This window comes from Acanthopagrus latus, chromosome 24, assembly GCF_904848185.1.
Source record: "Acanthopagrus latus isolate v.2019 chromosome 24, fAcaLat1.1, whole genome shotgun sequence".
Lineage (NCBI taxonomy): Eukaryota > Metazoa > Chordata > Actinopteri > Spariformes > Sparidae > Acanthopagrus > Acanthopagrus latus.
The window spans coordinates 2,622,276-2,638,212 of record NC_051062.1 but is presented as its reverse complement, the minus strand read 5'-3'; the positions used below and the strand labels follow the sequence as shown (position 1 = coordinate 2,638,212).

The 15,937-nt window shown below is 43.4% G+C and overlaps 1 protein-coding gene and 13 non-coding genes across 24 annotated transcripts; all 14 read right to left on the bottom strand.

The window, feature by feature from the left end:
* Positions 1–73: 73 nt before the first annotated feature.
* On the bottom strand, positions 74–15,909 carry LOC119015099. Of its 11 annotated transcripts, none has more exons than XM_037090753.1 (13): positions 15,868–15,909; positions 6,985–7,150; positions 6,647–6,731; positions 5,804–5,976; positions 5,361–5,508; positions 4,943–5,091; positions 4,466–4,611; positions 3,665–3,735; positions 3,292–3,375; positions 2,399–2,461; positions 2,156–2,218; positions 1,605–1,667; positions 74–1,438 (listed from the first exon to the last, which is right to left on the bottom strand). In XM_037090753.1, exons 3-13 carry the CDS (start codon positions 6,705–6,707, stop codon positions 1,305–1,307), a joined length of 1,155 nt encoding a protein of 384 aa, XP_036946648.1. In that variant the 5' UTR covers positions 6,708–6,731; positions 6,985–7,150; positions 15,868–15,909; the 3' UTR covers positions 74–1,304. The 11 variants fall into 11 exon arrangements, with proteins under 11 accessions (XP_036946648.1, XP_036946645.1, XP_036946646.1 ...); XM_037090750.1 differs by lacking the exon at positions 15,868–15,909 and adding an exon at positions 14,839–14,965; XM_037090751.1 differs by lacking the exon at positions 15,868–15,909 and adding an exon at positions 14,352–14,476.
* On the bottom strand, positions 8,382–8,464 carry trnal-cag. Its single transcript has one exon. It is a non-coding gene; the product is annotated as a tRNA-Leu (tRNA).
* trnaq-cug lies at positions 8,930–9,001 on the bottom strand. The gene has a single exon. It is a non-coding gene; the product is annotated as a tRNA-Gln (tRNA).
* On the bottom strand, positions 9,132–9,214 carry trnal-cag. Its single transcript has one exon. It is a non-coding gene; the product is annotated as a tRNA-Leu (tRNA).
* On the bottom strand, positions 9,766–9,837 carry trnaq-cug. The gene has a single exon. It is a non-coding gene; the product is annotated as a tRNA-Gln (tRNA).
* trnal-cag lies at positions 9,925–10,007 on the bottom strand. The gene has a single exon. It is a non-coding gene; the product is annotated as a tRNA-Leu (tRNA).
* Positions 11,698–11,769, bottom strand: trnaq-cug. Its single transcript has one exon. It is a non-coding gene; the product is annotated as a tRNA-Gln (tRNA).
* On the bottom strand, positions 12,009–12,091 carry trnal-cag. Its single transcript has one exon. It is a non-coding gene; the product is annotated as a tRNA-Leu (tRNA).
* Positions 13,253–13,324, bottom strand: trnaq-cug. Its single transcript has one exon. It is a non-coding gene; the product is annotated as a tRNA-Gln (tRNA).
* Positions 13,564–13,646, bottom strand: trnal-cag. The gene has a single exon. It is a non-coding gene; the product is annotated as a tRNA-Leu (tRNA).
* On the bottom strand, positions 14,425–14,496 carry trnaq-cug. Its single transcript has one exon. It is a non-coding gene; the product is annotated as a tRNA-Gln (tRNA).
* On the bottom strand, positions 14,584–14,666 carry trnal-cag. Its single transcript has one exon. It is a non-coding gene; the product is annotated as a tRNA-Leu (tRNA).
* On the bottom strand, positions 15,147–15,218 carry trnaq-cug. The gene has a single exon. It is a non-coding gene; the product is annotated as a tRNA-Gln (tRNA).
* On the bottom strand, positions 15,306–15,388 carry trnal-cag. The gene has a single exon. It is a non-coding gene; the product is annotated as a tRNA-Leu (tRNA).
* Positions 15,910–15,937: the final 28 nt, after the last annotated feature.

Here is a 15,937-nt window from a genome sequence, read left to right as displayed (position 1 = left end):
TGTCAGGATGTGCATGGACAGAACAAAACACATGTTACAAAAATATACAGAATTTAAATACAGACACCAAGTGTAGTTTCTCTTAAGAAAAAGTTTTTTTTTTTTTTTTTTAAACTTCTGGAGAAATGCATGAGAAATAAACATACATAACTACAAATCTCAGGACATACTATCACACTACTAGTCATACATGTCTGATATGACTGCCGTTTAGAGCACAGTTTGGCACACAGTTATTTCTGTATTGAATTTCATTCTCCCCTGTATGCACCTGTTCCTCATTCCTATCCAGGGGGGATGAGTCAGGATCCGGTCTTCTACCCGTGTACCTGACACACTGAGTACAATGCAAGCAAGCAAACATGGGAAATCATGTGGAAGTCAGCGATACACATCAATCATTCCTCTGATAAAAATCTCATCTAACATTTTAAGTGATGATGAAACAGCCTCTCGGGAGAAGAACATGGCCCTGGGACATCTTGACCCATTTGGCCATCATCAGTCATGAGCCCAGCTAACCTGGCAACTGCCAGAAACTCAGAAATAGCCAGCCACTATCATCACCTTATCTGAAGAAAAAAAGCATTTATTTGATGCTGATTTTAGAGACAGGCTGTCACTTCAAGTATAAACACCCGTTTTTTTGAGAGAGGTCCCTGTGAATTTTGACGTGTGCCGTTGGCTCTGTTATATCAGCAGAGTAGTGAGCGTATCTGTCTATGTATAACTGATGTTTAATCTCTAGAAATGTACATTATGCTGCATTTTACACACTGAATGCGCCTGTATAACCCCTGGACATTATGTGAATAGCAGCTATTAAGTAATAATTGTCATATTTGTGTCCCTATTGTTTAATTTGCTGTTGCGTTAAACAAGCAACTTGGCCAAACAAACACATGTAGCGTTCCTGTCAAAATTCTTCAGGAGCCATTGAACGCTTGCCAAAATAATAATAATAATAATAATAATAATAATAATAATAATAATAAAATACAGGTACAAAACAGTGCATCATGTTATGTATGTTTCCTCATACTGCAGGTCAGTTATACAGAAATCTAAACCAAACTCTGAGCTCTGACATGAGTACTTGTTAAAAGCTTGTGTTGTTAACACTCACAGTTCACCGTCTGGTTTCAACAACAGGTCATCTGTGGTGAGCCCAACCACAGAAGCCCTTTCAACCAAATAAAGAAGCTTTTCCTTGTGCATCAAGCTCAAGGTCCAACTCAAACCCTCTGAAGCACGCAGGTCAGCTGACTGGCAGAAGTGGGAATCCATCGATCCTGCTTTGTCCCTCAGATCTTCCGTAGAGCTCCCAGAACGCACAGGACCATCGCTGTGACCAGCAAGACTCCAGCGATGAGTCCGATCCGAATCCAAGGGAGAGTGTCCCACTGCAGAGATGTCTCTTCCCTGCCTTCAAACAGGGCTGGGGAAGGAGGGAGGCGGGTGGATGGAGTCAGAGGTTAAAAGACTCACGGCAAATAAAGGCACTTGTTAAAACTACATACTACTTTTTTTTCGCACTTAACGTGAATCTGAAAAGTTGGAACTATTTTCCTTCATGTCCAGCTTTGAAACTTAAAACTGCTCACCTTCATCTGGGAATGACGTCACCCACTCTTTGATGGCTTCCACTGGCTGCGACTCTGTCATTACTATAAAAAAGTAAATTAAAAAAAAGACATGTGTTCCTAGCATTCTGTTTCCCTCACATCAGCCTTGTTAGCACTGTCCTGTTCCCAGTGTCTCTACGTGCACATCATCCCCTCATTAGTTTAGTTTGTATCTAAACCTCACTCTATGTTCGTTCATCTGTTTTCACCCATGTGTCTCCTGTGCTCCTATGCCTGTTCTCCTCATGTGTTCCTGGTTGTTCCTCATGTTTTCTGGTTTGCTCCTAGTTTTTCTAACCGGCCCTTTTTTTTTTTTTTTAAACTTAGATTTTGAATTTTGGATCTTACCTTTGCCAGGGCCCAACAGCCACCTTTAATTCAATCAGCTTAATCCAAAAATCAAACTTGATGCCTGCTCTGCTTAAACCAATGGTGACTTGAATTTCCCGGTGGCTTAAATTGTTGCTAAATTAACCACTAGTTGGAACTATTTCCCTTCATGTCCAGCTTTGAAACGTCCAACTGCTCACCTTCATCTGGGAATGACGTCACCACCTCCTCGAAGGCTTCCACTGGCTGTGACTCTGTCATTACTATAAAAGAGTAAATGAATAAAAAGGAACATGATATGACATGTGAGGTCACAGGTATGTCATGAAAGCACAGCATGCTGAAACTCAACTTCAACACTGATGGCTTAAATTGTTGCTAAATTAACCACTAGTTGGATCTATTTTCCCTCATGTCCAGCCTTAAGACATACAGCTGCTCACCTTCATCTGGGAACGACGTCACAACCTCCTCGAAGGCTTCCATCGGCTGTGACTCAGTCATCACTGTAAAAAAGTAAATAAAAAAAGAACATGAAATGACGTGAAACAGGACTGTCTCTTGTGCCCTGTTGTCACTTCCTATTGTCTTTTGTTTCTATATGTTTCTACTGTGTTCTGTTTCCCTCATATCAGCCTTGTTAGCACTGCCATGTTCCCAGTGTGTCTATGTGCACATCATCCCAACATTAGTTTAGTTTGTATTCATTTTAGGATTTTCCTTTGTCCTAGTTTTTGTTTTTACCCTTTTCTTACCTAGATTTTGAATTTTGGATCTTACCTATCCTTACCTCTTACCCAACAGTCCCCTTGAATTCAATCAAGCATAATCCAAAAATCAAACTGGATTCCTGCTCTGCCTAAACCTGTAGTGACTTGAATTTCCTGGTGGCTTAAATTGCTGCTAAATGAACCACTAACAGCGACTGACTGCACATACCTCCTGGTGAACACGGACAGGGATTGGGACAGAATGCAAACGCTATCAGCTGCAGCTAGTTTGACGACAAGGAATCAATCAAGAAGGTGGTTTAAGCAGTTTGGCTTCTGTTAGACCATTTTAGCTGACTCATTTAATCATGCAGCTAAGGTTAGCGCTCCTATTTGCTGACTATCAGATGCTGTGCTAGGTCCCACTCGTGTTGTGTTTGGCATGTCCTCTAATCACTTATCTTCATTGAGCTCTCAAGAGTGTATCTTCACACCTGCACTAATCAGTAATTGTGTGTGTGTGTGTGTGTTTGTTTTTTTACAGTCTGTACACTGGGTCTGCTACTGTACATGTACACTGGATCTTTTACATAGTTCTCTTTTATTTCCCATTTTCCAAGACTCACCTGTTATTGGTTGCGTTGGATCTTCCAGGTGCACAAGTACAGGATCAAGTGGATTTTCAGTAGTTGTCTCATCAGAAGGGAAAACTGTACGAAGAAGTGACCAAAATGCTAATTAACACCACATGATTCATTCACTGACATATAACATGCACTGCATATAGCATTCTACTATTGATAAAATTTAATTGCCTGTCCTATTTCTGAATTTGTATAGACCAACACAGGTTATGATAGAGCAGCCAGATCTGAGGCTACAGAAGCTAACACAAGATTTCCACCTGAAGAGTCAGCTGATGGTACAACGCTGTCTCATAAACAATAAGTCCACTGATGAAAATGTATTAAGAAGTATAAGAATAAAGATTACCGTTACCTGTAGGAATTGTCTCCTGCACAGTCAGTGTAATACTCTCTGGAAATCCAAGTCTCGGCTCGTCAGAATCTCTGAAAATATAATTGATAATGGTTATTACCTGTTACAAGTGCTGGCAGCAGGAAGCCCATCGGTGGCTGCATTCTGAGCAATTTTCTGTGTGCTTACATAATAAGAAAATATCTTGTTCTTTCTATAATTATAATGAAAATAAAGTCCAGTTGACCATGATGACAACAGGACAGATGTAGAAAGGTCCCACATTTTAAATAATGGTTGCCCTGTTTAAGAAATTGGCCCTTTTTTTTCTTTTTTTCAAGAATTACAAGCTGCCCAGATGAAGCAGCTCAGAAAAAAATACCCATGTGTCAACATGAATTATCCTGATGATAGAAAATAACATGACCTCACGAAAGACAAAACAGCTTTCGGACCCCATCAGTGCCAAAGACGTTTTGAAATATTATCTCAGGTAAAATTACCTCTTTACTCCTAAATGTGTCATTTCCAGCTTAAAATTCCGTTTCAGAAGTCAAATCATCTCCATCCCACCCCCCGAAACATGAAGATGTGTCTGCTAAATTGCTGGAGTACCAATTTAAGGTATGAAAGCGACATTCTATGAAAACATTTATTTTTAGCATCATTATCAAGGTTCCAGAGATATAACCCATAATTACTATTTGCTAATGATGCATAAACTAAAAAGAACTCATCAAACTTTCTGCAGTTGAAGACCCCGACTTAGTCCATGAGTTTAGTGACAACATTAAAAAAAATAAATCTGTACTTAGATCTTACTTGGCTTTATACAAACAGTGGTATTCTCCATTGTCTCTCACTGATGTTGGGTTTATATGAAGATTGCATTTTTCTTTAGTATCGCATAAGATAGAAAGCCGAGAGAAATCCTCAGGAAGAAACACCGTATCATCAGTGACCAAACCCTGCAAGTGGAAAGAGATGATCAGATTTTTGATGACAGAACACACGTTCAGAGTGAAAATACATGTACTCATACTGTGTGGAGTCTATATTCTACAATTTTATGACTGCCACGCTACACACAGATTCAGGTGGATTCAGATTCAGATAGATTGCAAGCGTACATGCACAGCGGCTTTACAATAAGGATCTGCTGAAGTAACTGGATGAAGTAAATAAGTAAGGTTCATGTAACTGGATGAGCTCCTGGCAATGTCCGGAGAATCATCATACAAGTCACCTTTTTTATAAGACAAAAGATACAATATACTGAAAATGTGCAGTATACGGTACCCTGGTTTGTCCTGTGATTGTAATGTTGCCGTCCTTGGTCCACCAGACCTGCAGTTCATTCTGCGACTCGCTTCTGGAAATCTCAATGTAGCACGTTAGAATCGCGGTGTCACCCACAGGCACCACGAGGGAGCGCTCTACTTGGGGTGCTTGGGGGGGGGGCAAGAAAGAGAAGAAGAAGGAATCTTTACAAAGACAGGCGCTGGTGTGCCTTATACTACTAATGTTAGATCGCCGTCAGTGTTCTAATCCGTGAAAATGACGCGCTGGAACCCACCCATACTAGTTTTAACACCATTTTATTTCTAATCTAGTCTTTTTGTAACTACTGAACAGAGTCTCAGCAAACAGTTAAGTGTGTATTTAGTCTTACAAATGACATCACCTGAGGACCACCTTCCTCTGCCTCCCCACTCACCCGTCACTGTAAGCCACACTGTTGACAGGGTTTTCCTTCCTTCCAAAATGCACTCATACATGTCCGAGTCACTGAACATGGCGCTCTGGAGGACCACGGACCAGTCTCCTTCCCTGACCTTCTCTTCTGAGGGCAACCAGATTCGGCCCTGGAGGGAATTCATGGCACTGTAAAGCACATCCATTGCACTTCCGCCTCTTATCGGTAATGTCTGACATAATATGTCTTGTGTTATTTGTGTGCAGTGTGCTTGGCTATGGGATGCAAGGCAGATTTCAGGAGAAAATTCCGACAGTAGAGTGAAATCAAATCAAAATCAGGTGTCGGGGTAGGAGCCAGCTAAAGTGCAGCTCAAACATGATTTAAAAATGTAAATAATCCACACTGACGTGATTAAACTGCTTTAGATTTTATACCGTAATTTAAAGACAAAAAGCACTAACCATAAATCTGTCCCCCTCTCTTAGTTCTCCTCCTCGCAAAATTGCCACATCCTCCCCCATGGCCTCCCACTGGACGGTCCCTTCCTCCTCGAGGTAGGCTGAGCCATTACAGGGCAAGATGGCTGGTTCCCCAAACTCCACCTGAAGGTTCCATAGCTCCACGACATGAATGGCTGGAGGAGGAGAAGTGGAACGTGAACGCGTGCAAGCAACACAAGACGGAAAAATACTGCAGAGAAATGAGTAGGAGTTAAAGGAGCAAGGGGGTGACAAGAGCGAGGATACTAGTGTTGCACCTTTTACTGAAATTTGAATAGTTTTTCAACATTTTTTTTGTTAGAAGTGGTCCAGTACTACAATTTTTCAACATCTGGTACTTGTACGTCAGATGTGACTGATGATTTGAGAGGCTAGTACCTCCACCTAGTTATCCACTAGGTGGAGGTACTAGCCAGGTAACCATGTCAGGGGCCAGGGGAACATCCTTACAGTACAGCATGAATTTCAGCTTCATTGCTTCCGAGAGAGAAGCAATGTCTCTACCTCAACATGTTGACAAATCAGAGAGAGAGAGAGAGATCACTTTGCATTCTCTTCCATGGAGGCTACAGTTGACTGGACTCTGTACTTGGTTACATGAGATGTGTGAGAGAAAAAAAAAAAAATAAAAAATCTATAAACCCATTTGAAATTCCACTTTACTTGAGGCAATTTCACAAAAGTTAGAATAAAAAGTGGGTGCTGTCGAGGACAATCTGAAGTTGAAACCTTGCTATCTACTTTCATCAAATCGTATCACACTAAATTGTCTCCTGGGCGGAATGTATATGAAACGTGAGTCACCATTGCAGGGCCCTCCGAACTGGAGACACAGCACCATCACCAAAATACACAGAGGAAACATACTGTCCTTTCCTCTTCTTCGGTGCTGAAACAGAAAAGCCTCATTAGAATGATTATAATCCCTTATAATAAAAAGAAACAATCAGCTGATCTCCAGTCAGTGGGATTCCTAGTAAAGGTTACCAACAGGTAACCATTTTGATCTATTTCCAAACATAATTTCAAAAGTTACGACGCTGATCCTTTGGAGCTCCAGGACTGTTGACAAATCAACACTGAAGTTTGGCATCTTTCATGCGCCATAAAAGGCAGAAAATGCAAATACAGGCAGATCTTACCGAAGAGTGTCCCGAGATGAAGGAGTCTCCCGAGGCGGGAGGTTTCAGCCGTGATGTGCCGCAGCTCTGACTGTTTTAGATGCCCACGTGCGTCGCCGCTCCTGTCAGCTCTCCCGTTTCAACGCGGGGCTCAAATCTCAGCAGCTCCAAGTGGCGCCTTCAAGGTCTGTGGGAAATATAACAGTTGCAGTCTTTTGCAGGGGAGCAGCTTAATTGACTCCCAGAAACGGACTCACACGGACACAGGACAGGAACACGAGCACAAATCGGAGTTTCTCGTCGCCTATTTTACTCTCTGCCTGAGACATGCAGCGTTACTAATACGGGCCCTCCATAGCTTGTTTGCCTTTTGCCACAGGTTAAATTTAACATACAGCAACATGCTTGCCTTCACAGCCAAACTCAGAGGACATAAGACCTCCACATTGTGCTTAGTTGGCAAGCTGCACCAAGAGGCACGTGGCAGAATTGTCACTTGCAGCTTTAGAGAAATGTGGCTGTAAATTGTTGCAAAATGGCCGCTGTTTTATTTTGATCACATCTGAAACAAATCTAATCTTCATCCAAATGTCATGTGATGTGTTTTGTTTTTTGTTTTTGGTTGGTTGGTTGGTTGGTTGTTTTTTCATTATGTTTGGGTTCAATTAACAAGCAAATGAATTCAAATAATATATATGGTCACACGAGCAAAATAGAAATTGAAGAGCTTGTTTAAGGCCTCCCCTGTAGTGTGATATTGACATTTGACATCAGACAGCTTAGATACAGTAGAGGAATGAGATGTGTAAAGTAGATCAGTTTCTGAAATGTTAGATGGCACGAGGCTTGTGAATCTACCGTGACATTTACTGACGATGCATTCAGGCTCATTAGGAAAAACGGATATACAAAGTTTGCCCAAAAAGGGGTTAAAGTGGAACTCATAGTAATTGGTGGTATTTTTTGTTGTTTTTATGGCTGTTAATGTCTGAACAATTATAATATTATTTTTTCCTGAATATCTTTTTTTTACGGAGATAAATCTCTTTTGACTTTGGAAAGCTTTACATGTATCTTCAGCACATTATAAAAAATAGCAGTAGATTCTATGGAAAACAAAATAAAACTCTCTTTCCTCCTGTGACAGTTACAAGCAGGTCCAACCAAGATTTAAACTCAGATTGCTGGATTCAGAGTCCACAGTGCTAAACATTAAACCATGGAAAGTCTGAAATGAAAGAAGAAGGCATGCAGACAAACAAGAACATTCTTTGCTCAGGAAAAGAAGTGTGCAAACAGAAATGAATCACCTTGCATATTCTACAGGAGTTATGTCACAAACTGCCAATATGCATGATGCCCACTTTTTTACTGCAATTAGCTCCTTAGGAGAAACAGTGACGCTGAAAAACACAGCATGTCAGAAGTGGGATTCGAACCCACGCCTCCAGGGGAGACTGCGACCTGAACGCAGCGCCTTAGACCGCTCGGCCATCCTGACTTACATACTACTGTTTTTTCAGGGGAAATCGCGAAACGCACGCGCAGATGGTACAGTACATCTGCCATCATGTAATACATTACAGCAACTGTGCTTTCACATGTCAATGAAACGTCTTCAAGATGCTTGTTAACCCCACCGGTGGTGCAGATCCCACTTGAGGATCAGCTTTTCAGCCCACGTTAGTGAGGTGAACCGTCCCAATGGCATTTCAGGCAGTAGAAAGTCACGGTAACACTCACACAAAGCACGAACGACGGTTCATTCGCATGGTGGAACTTCGATTTGTGTGCACGAACCATCTGACTCTTTCCTGCTCCACTATCATATATGGAATCCAAAGGCTCTGGGGTTGATTGGATAACAGAGAACACCTGGTCACATCAGGACTTACATACCTGGAACAACTGTGTTGCCATGTTCTCACAGTGTGAATGTCCACAAAACCCTGAAACAATTAAAACCAGGTCCCACCGAGATTTGAACTCGGATCGCTGGATTCAGAGTCCAGAGTGCTAACCATTACACCATGGAACCTCTGAAGGACTAACTTTACGCGCTAACTTACTTTACTTGGCTGGCTGACTGCTCACACTAGAGCATGATGTTGACTTTCTTCTGCAATTACCTCCTTAGAAGAAACGGTGGTGCTGCAAAAAAAAAAGCATGTCAGAAGTGGGATTCGAACCCACGCCTCCAGGGGAGACTGCGACCTGAACGCAGCGCCTTAGACCGCTCGGCCATCCTGACTTAAAACCTATTGTTTTTTCGGGGGAAATTGCGAAACACACGCGCAGATGGTACAGTACATCTGCCATCATGTAATACATTACAGCAACTGTGCTTTCACATGTCAATGCTCAACTATTACAGTATTGCAGCCTCATCCAGTGAAGAGCTGCGCTGACAATACATGCAGGCACACATTCCTGCTGGATTCATTCGTAGTCTATTTAACTTCTTTCTACGAATCCCTGGCCGATTTCAGACATCCGGCTCGCGGCGTGTCTATGTTCTGAACCAAGGCCACCAGGGCCTCCCAACCAGGCCGTAAAAACTGAAAAGTGCTTTCGGATGAGATGTTAAACGCCATCAAGATGCTTGTTAATCCCACGGGGGTGCAGATCCAACTTGAGAATCAGCTTCTCAGCCCATGTTAGCCTGGTGAACCATCACAATGGCATTTCAGGCAGTAGAAAGTCACCTGGCCTTATCAGGACTTACATACCTGGAACAACTGTGTTGCCACGTTCTCGTTCTTTCACTGTGAACGCCCACAAAGCCCTGTAAATGTTAAAATCAGGTCCCACCGAGATTTGAACTCGGATCGCTGGATTCAGAGTCCAGAGTGCTAACCATTACACCATGGAACCTCTGAAAGGCATTGATTGATTGCATGTTGCCCACTTTTTACTGCAATTACCTCCTTAGAAGAAACGGTGCTGCTGAAAAACACAGCATGTCAGAAGTGGGATTCGAACCCACGCCTCCAGGGGAGACTGCGACCTGAACGCAGCGCCTTAGACCGCTCGGCCATCCTGACTTAAAGACCATTGTTTTTTTCAGGGGAAATTGCGAAACGCATACGCAGGTGGTACAGTACATCTGCCATCATGTAATACATTACAGCAACTGTGCTTTCACATGTCAATGAAACGTTATCAAGATCCTTGTTAACCCCACCGGTGGTGCAGATCTCACTTGAAGATCAGCTTTTCAGCCCATGTTAGCCTGGTGAACCGTCCCAATGGCATTTCAGGCAGTAGAAAGTCACAGAAACACTCACATAAAGCACGAATGACGGTTCATTCGCGCCACCTTAATTCTGAGGGACTACCACAAAATTGGGCAGCTTGTTGTTGGCAACTCCCTGGTGATGCAGGGATCAGAGATTCAGCTGGTGGAGGTGAATCAGAACACCCTCACCCAGTGGCACAACAGCAGGCAGAAGAGGCAGGAGCTCTCTGTGCTGCTTCGGGGTGCTGTGTTGCCTCCAGCCCTTCCTGAGTCTGAGGAGCCTCTTCAGGAGGCGAGAGCTCTCCCTGCTGAGTCCAGGTCAGCTCGACAGGAGCACCAGTACCACCTGCCGGAGAGCACAGCAGGTCAGGCACAACAGAGGCCGACAGCCTCTAGTCACCCCATCATGTCAAAGGCTCCAGAAAAGAGGCTTGTGCTTGTCACGCCGGCAGCACCTCAGATCCCCATGGCAACGGGACAAAATCTTCTTCATTTTGTCCCTGTGGTCCCTCCTGCAGCAGTTCAGGGCACCATCCCACCAATAACTGAGCACAGCACCACAAAGGAGTCCGGCCCTCCACCAAAGAGGCCCTACAGGAGAACAGTGGAGGCAAACACCTGTAAAAGGTGTGGCCAGTTCCGCACTGCTGAGACTGGACACAGCCAGTACCGTGGCAGAGTGTATTGCCCTGCGTTTGATACACTCACCAAACAGCAGTGGTTGGAGGAAATGAGGAAGAAATTCTCAAAATAACTTGTAATATATTGTAAATAAATAATCCTAGTAAATAATAGTTATATTGTAAATAGTTTGAAATATTCTTTGTTTAAGTATTAATATATTATCCTGTTTGCTGTGAATAGTAAATAGATAATGGTAATTGACAATTGTCTTGTATGTAAAGGTTAGTTTAGTTGTTACTAAACTAGTTGTTGTTAGTTGTTTAGTTGTATTGTAAACTTTGGTTTAGTTTGGTTGTTACTTAAATGTTGTTTATTGAAGTATGGATACTGTGGTGTGAAAAAATCTAATTTTCTATATTTTGATTCTGTTGTAATTAAATCTTTCCAAAGTTTCTGTTTCTTCTCTCCATGAACAAACAAAGCTGGTGTACACCAAACGTACAAGTGGATGTTTTTAATGATGACAACGACAACATTCAACAACAGCAACAGTTTACAATTGAATTAACTCACACAAAGCACGAACGACGGTTCATTCGCATGGTGGAACTTCGACGATGAGCACAGACATCCGGATGCAGCAAATTCAGTGAAAGCTCACGTTTGTGGTAAGAAGGAGACCAGGAGGAGATTTGTGTGCACGAACCATCTGACTCTTTCCTGCTCCACTATCATATATGGAATCCAAAGGCTCTGGGGTTGATTGGATAACAGAGAACACCTGGTCACATCAGGACTTACATACCTGGAACAACTGTGTTGCCATGTTCTCACAGTGTGAATGTCCACAAAGCCCTGAAACAATTAAAACCAGGTCCCACCGAGATTTGAACTCGGATCGCTGGATTCAGAGTCCAGAGTGCTAACCATTACACCATGGAACCTCTGAAAAGCTTCCACTGATAGCCACGCAACGTGATGTTCCGTATTTTGCCTCAACTGCAAAGAAGGCCCGCAACAGTTATAAAGTTAGCAAAAACGCTAACTTGCTAGCAACAACAATGCTAACTTTACGCGCTAACTTACTTTACTTGGCTGGCTGACCGCTCACACTAGAGCATGATGTCGACTTTTTTCTGCAATTACCTCCTTAGAAGAAACGGTGCCCCTGCAAAACACAGCATGTCAGAAGTGGGATTCGAACCCACGCCTCCAGGGGAGACTGCGACCTGAACGCAGCGCCTTAGACCGCTCGGCCATCCTGACATGTATTCTATTGTTTTTTCAGGGGAAATTGCGAAACGCACGCGCAGATGGTACAGTACATCAGCCATCATGTAATACATTACAGCAATTGTGCTTTCACATGTCAATGCTCAACTATTACAGTATTGCAGCCTCATCCAGTGAAGAGCTGCGCTGACAATACATGCAGGCACACATTCCTGCTGGATTCATTCGTAGTATATTTAACTTCTTTCTACGAATCCCTGGCGGATTTCAGACACCCGGCTCGCGGCGCGTATATGTTCTGAACCAAGGCCACCAGGGCCTCCCAACCAGGCCGTAAAAACTGAAAAGTGCTTTCGGATGAGACGTGAAACGTCATCAAGATGCTTGTTAATCCCACCGGTGGTGCAGATCCAACTTGAGGATCAGCTTCTCAGCCCATGTTAGCCTGGTGAACCATCACAATGGCATTTCAGGCAATAGAAAGTCACCTGGCCTTATCGGGACTTACATACCTGGAACAACTGTGTTGCCATGTTCTCGTTCTTACACTGTGAACGCCTACAAAGCCCTGTAAATGTTAAAATCAGGTCCCAAGTAAGTATTAATATATTATCCTGTTTGTTGTGAATAGTTGCATGATAACTCAATATTTCTACATTTGCAGTTATATCTATTGTAAATAGATAATGGTAATTGACAACTGTATTGTATGTAAAGGTTAGTTTAGTTGTTACTAAACTAGTTATTGTTAGTTGTTTAGTTGTATTGTAAACTTTGGTTTAGTTTGGTTGTTACTTAAATGTTGTTTATTGAAGTATGGATACTGTGGTGTGAAAAAATCTAATTTTCTATGTTTTGATTCTGTTGTAATTAAATCTTTCCAAAGTTTCTGTTTCTTCTCTCCATGAACAAACAAAGCTGGTGCACACCAAACGTACAAGTGGATGTTTTTAATGATGACAACGACAACATTCAACAACAGCAACAGTTTACAATTGAATTAACTCACACAAAGCACGAACGACGGTTCATTCGCATGGTGGAACTTCGATTTGTGTGCACGAACCATCTGACTCTTTCCTGCTCCACTATCATATATGGAATCCAAAGGCTCTGGGGTTGATTGGATAACAGAGAACACCTGCCATGTTCTCACAGTGTGAATGTCCACAAAACCCTGAAACAATTAAAACCAGGTCCCACCGAGATTTGAACTCGGATCGCTGGATTCAGAGTCCAGAGTGCTAACCATTACACCATGGAACCTCTGAAAAGCTTCCATTGATAGCCACGCAACGTGATGTTCCGTATTTTGCCTCAACTGCAAAGAAGGCACGCAACAGTTATAAAGTTAGCAAAAACGCTAACTTGCTAGCAACAAAAATGCTAACTTTACGTAATAACTTACTTTACTTGGTTGGCTGACTGCTCACACTAGAGCACGATGTCGACTTTTTTCTGCAATTACCTCCTTAGAAGAAACGGTGCCCCTGCAAAACACAGCATGTCAGAAGTGGGATTCGAACCCACGCCTCCAGGGGAGACTGCGACCTGAACGCAGCGCCTTAGACCGCTCGGCCATCCTGACTTAAAACCTATTGTTTTTTCAGGGGAAATTGCGAAACACACGCGCAGATGGTACAGTACATCTGCCATCATGTAATACATTACAGCAACTGTGCTTTCACATGTCAATGCTCAACTATTACAGTATTGCAGCCTCATCCAGTGAAGAGCTGCGCTGACAATACATGCAGGCACACATTCCTGCTGGATTCATTCGTAGTCTATTTAACTTCTTTCTACAAATCCCTGGCGGATTTCAGACATCCGGCTCGCGGCGCGTATATGTTCTGAACCAAGGCCACCAGGGCCTCCCAACCAGGCCGTAAAAACTGAAAAGTACTTTCGGATGAGACGTGAAACGTCATCAAGATCCTTGTTAACGCCACCTGTGGCGCAGATCCCAATTGAGGATCAATTCTCAGCCCACGTTGGCCAGGTGAACCATCACAATGGCATTTCAGGCAGTAGAAAGTCAAAGAAACACTCACAAAAACACGAATGACAGTTCATACGCGCCACGGGTTCGCCACCAATTGCAGTATGCTGGACAATGAGCACAGACATCCGGATGCAGCAAATTCAGTGAAAGCTCACGTTTGTGGTAAGAAGAAGATTTGTGTGCACAAATGATCTAATTCTTTCCTCCTCCTCTATCGTATATGGAATCCAAAGGGTCTGGGGTTGATTGGATGACAGAGAACAACTGACCTTATCAGGACTTACATACCTGGAACAACTGCGTTGCCACCTTCTCGTTTTTCCACAGTGAATGTCCACAAAGCCCTGTAACAGTTAAAATCAGGTCCCACCGAGATTTGAACTCGGATCGCTGGATTCAGAGTCCAGAGTGCTAACCATTACACCATGGAACCTCTGAAAGGCATTGATTGATTGCATGTCGCCCACTTTTTACTGCAATTACCTCCTTAAAAGAAACGGTGCCCCTGCAAAACACAGCATGTCAGAAGTGGGATTCGAACCCACGCCTCCAGGGGAGACTGCGACCTGAACGCAGCGCCTTAGACCGCTCGGCCATCCTGACTTAAAACCTATTGCTTTTTCAGGGGAAATTGCGAAACACACGCGCGGATGGTACAGTACATCTGCCATCATGTAATACATTACAGCATTGAGGATCAGCTTTTCAGACCATGTTAGCCAGGCGAACTGTCCCAATGGCATTTCAGGTAGTAGAAAGTCGAAGAAACACTCACAAAAACACGAATGACGGTTCATTCGAGCCTCCAGTGGCAGCATGCTGGACTTTCGATGATGAGCACAGACATGCAGATGCGGCAAATTCAGTGAAAGCTCACGTTTGTGGTAAGAAGGAGATTTGTGTGCACAAATCATCTAATTCTTTCCTCCTCCTCTATCATATATGGAATCCAAAGGGTCTGCGGTTGATTGGACGACAGAGAACACCTGACCTTATCGGGACTTACATACCTGGAACAACTGCGTTGCCACCTTCTCGTTTTTCCACAGTGAATGTCCACAAAGCCCTGTAACAGTTAAAATCAGGTCCCACCGAGATTTGAACTCGGATCGCTGGATTCAGAGTCCAGAGTGCTAACCATTACACCATGGAACCTCTGAAAGGCATTGATTGATTGCATGTTGCCCACTTTTTACTGCAATTACCTCCTTAGAAGAAATGGTGCCGCTGAAAAACACAGCATGTCAGAAGTGGGATTCAAACCCACGCCTCCAGGGGAGACTGCGACCTGAACGCAGCGCCTTAGACCGCTCGGCCATCCTGACTTGTTTTCCATTGTTTTTTCAGGGGAAATTGCGAAACGCACGCGCAGATGGTACAGTACATCTGCCATCATGTAATACATTACAGCAACTGTGCTTTCACATGTCAGTGCTCAACTATTACAGTATTGCAGCCTCATCCAGTGAAGAGCTGCGCTGACAATACATGCAGGCACACATTCCTGCTGGATTCATTCGTAGTCTATTTAACTTCTTTCTACGAATCCCTGGCGGATTTCAGACATCCGGCTCGCGGCGCGTCTATGTTCTGAACCAAGGCAACACAGGGCCTCCCAACCAGGCCGTAAAAACTGAAAAGTGCTTTTGGATGAGATGTTAAACGTCATCAAGATCCTTGTTAACGCCACCTGTGGCGCAGATCCCAATTGAGGATCAGTTCTCAGCACACGTTAGCCAGGAGAACCATCACAATGGCATTTCAGGCAGTAGAAAGTCACCTGGCCTTACCGGGACTTACATACCTGGAACAACTGCGTTGCCACGTTCTCGTTCTTACACTGTGAATGCCTACAAAGCCCTGAAACTGTTAAA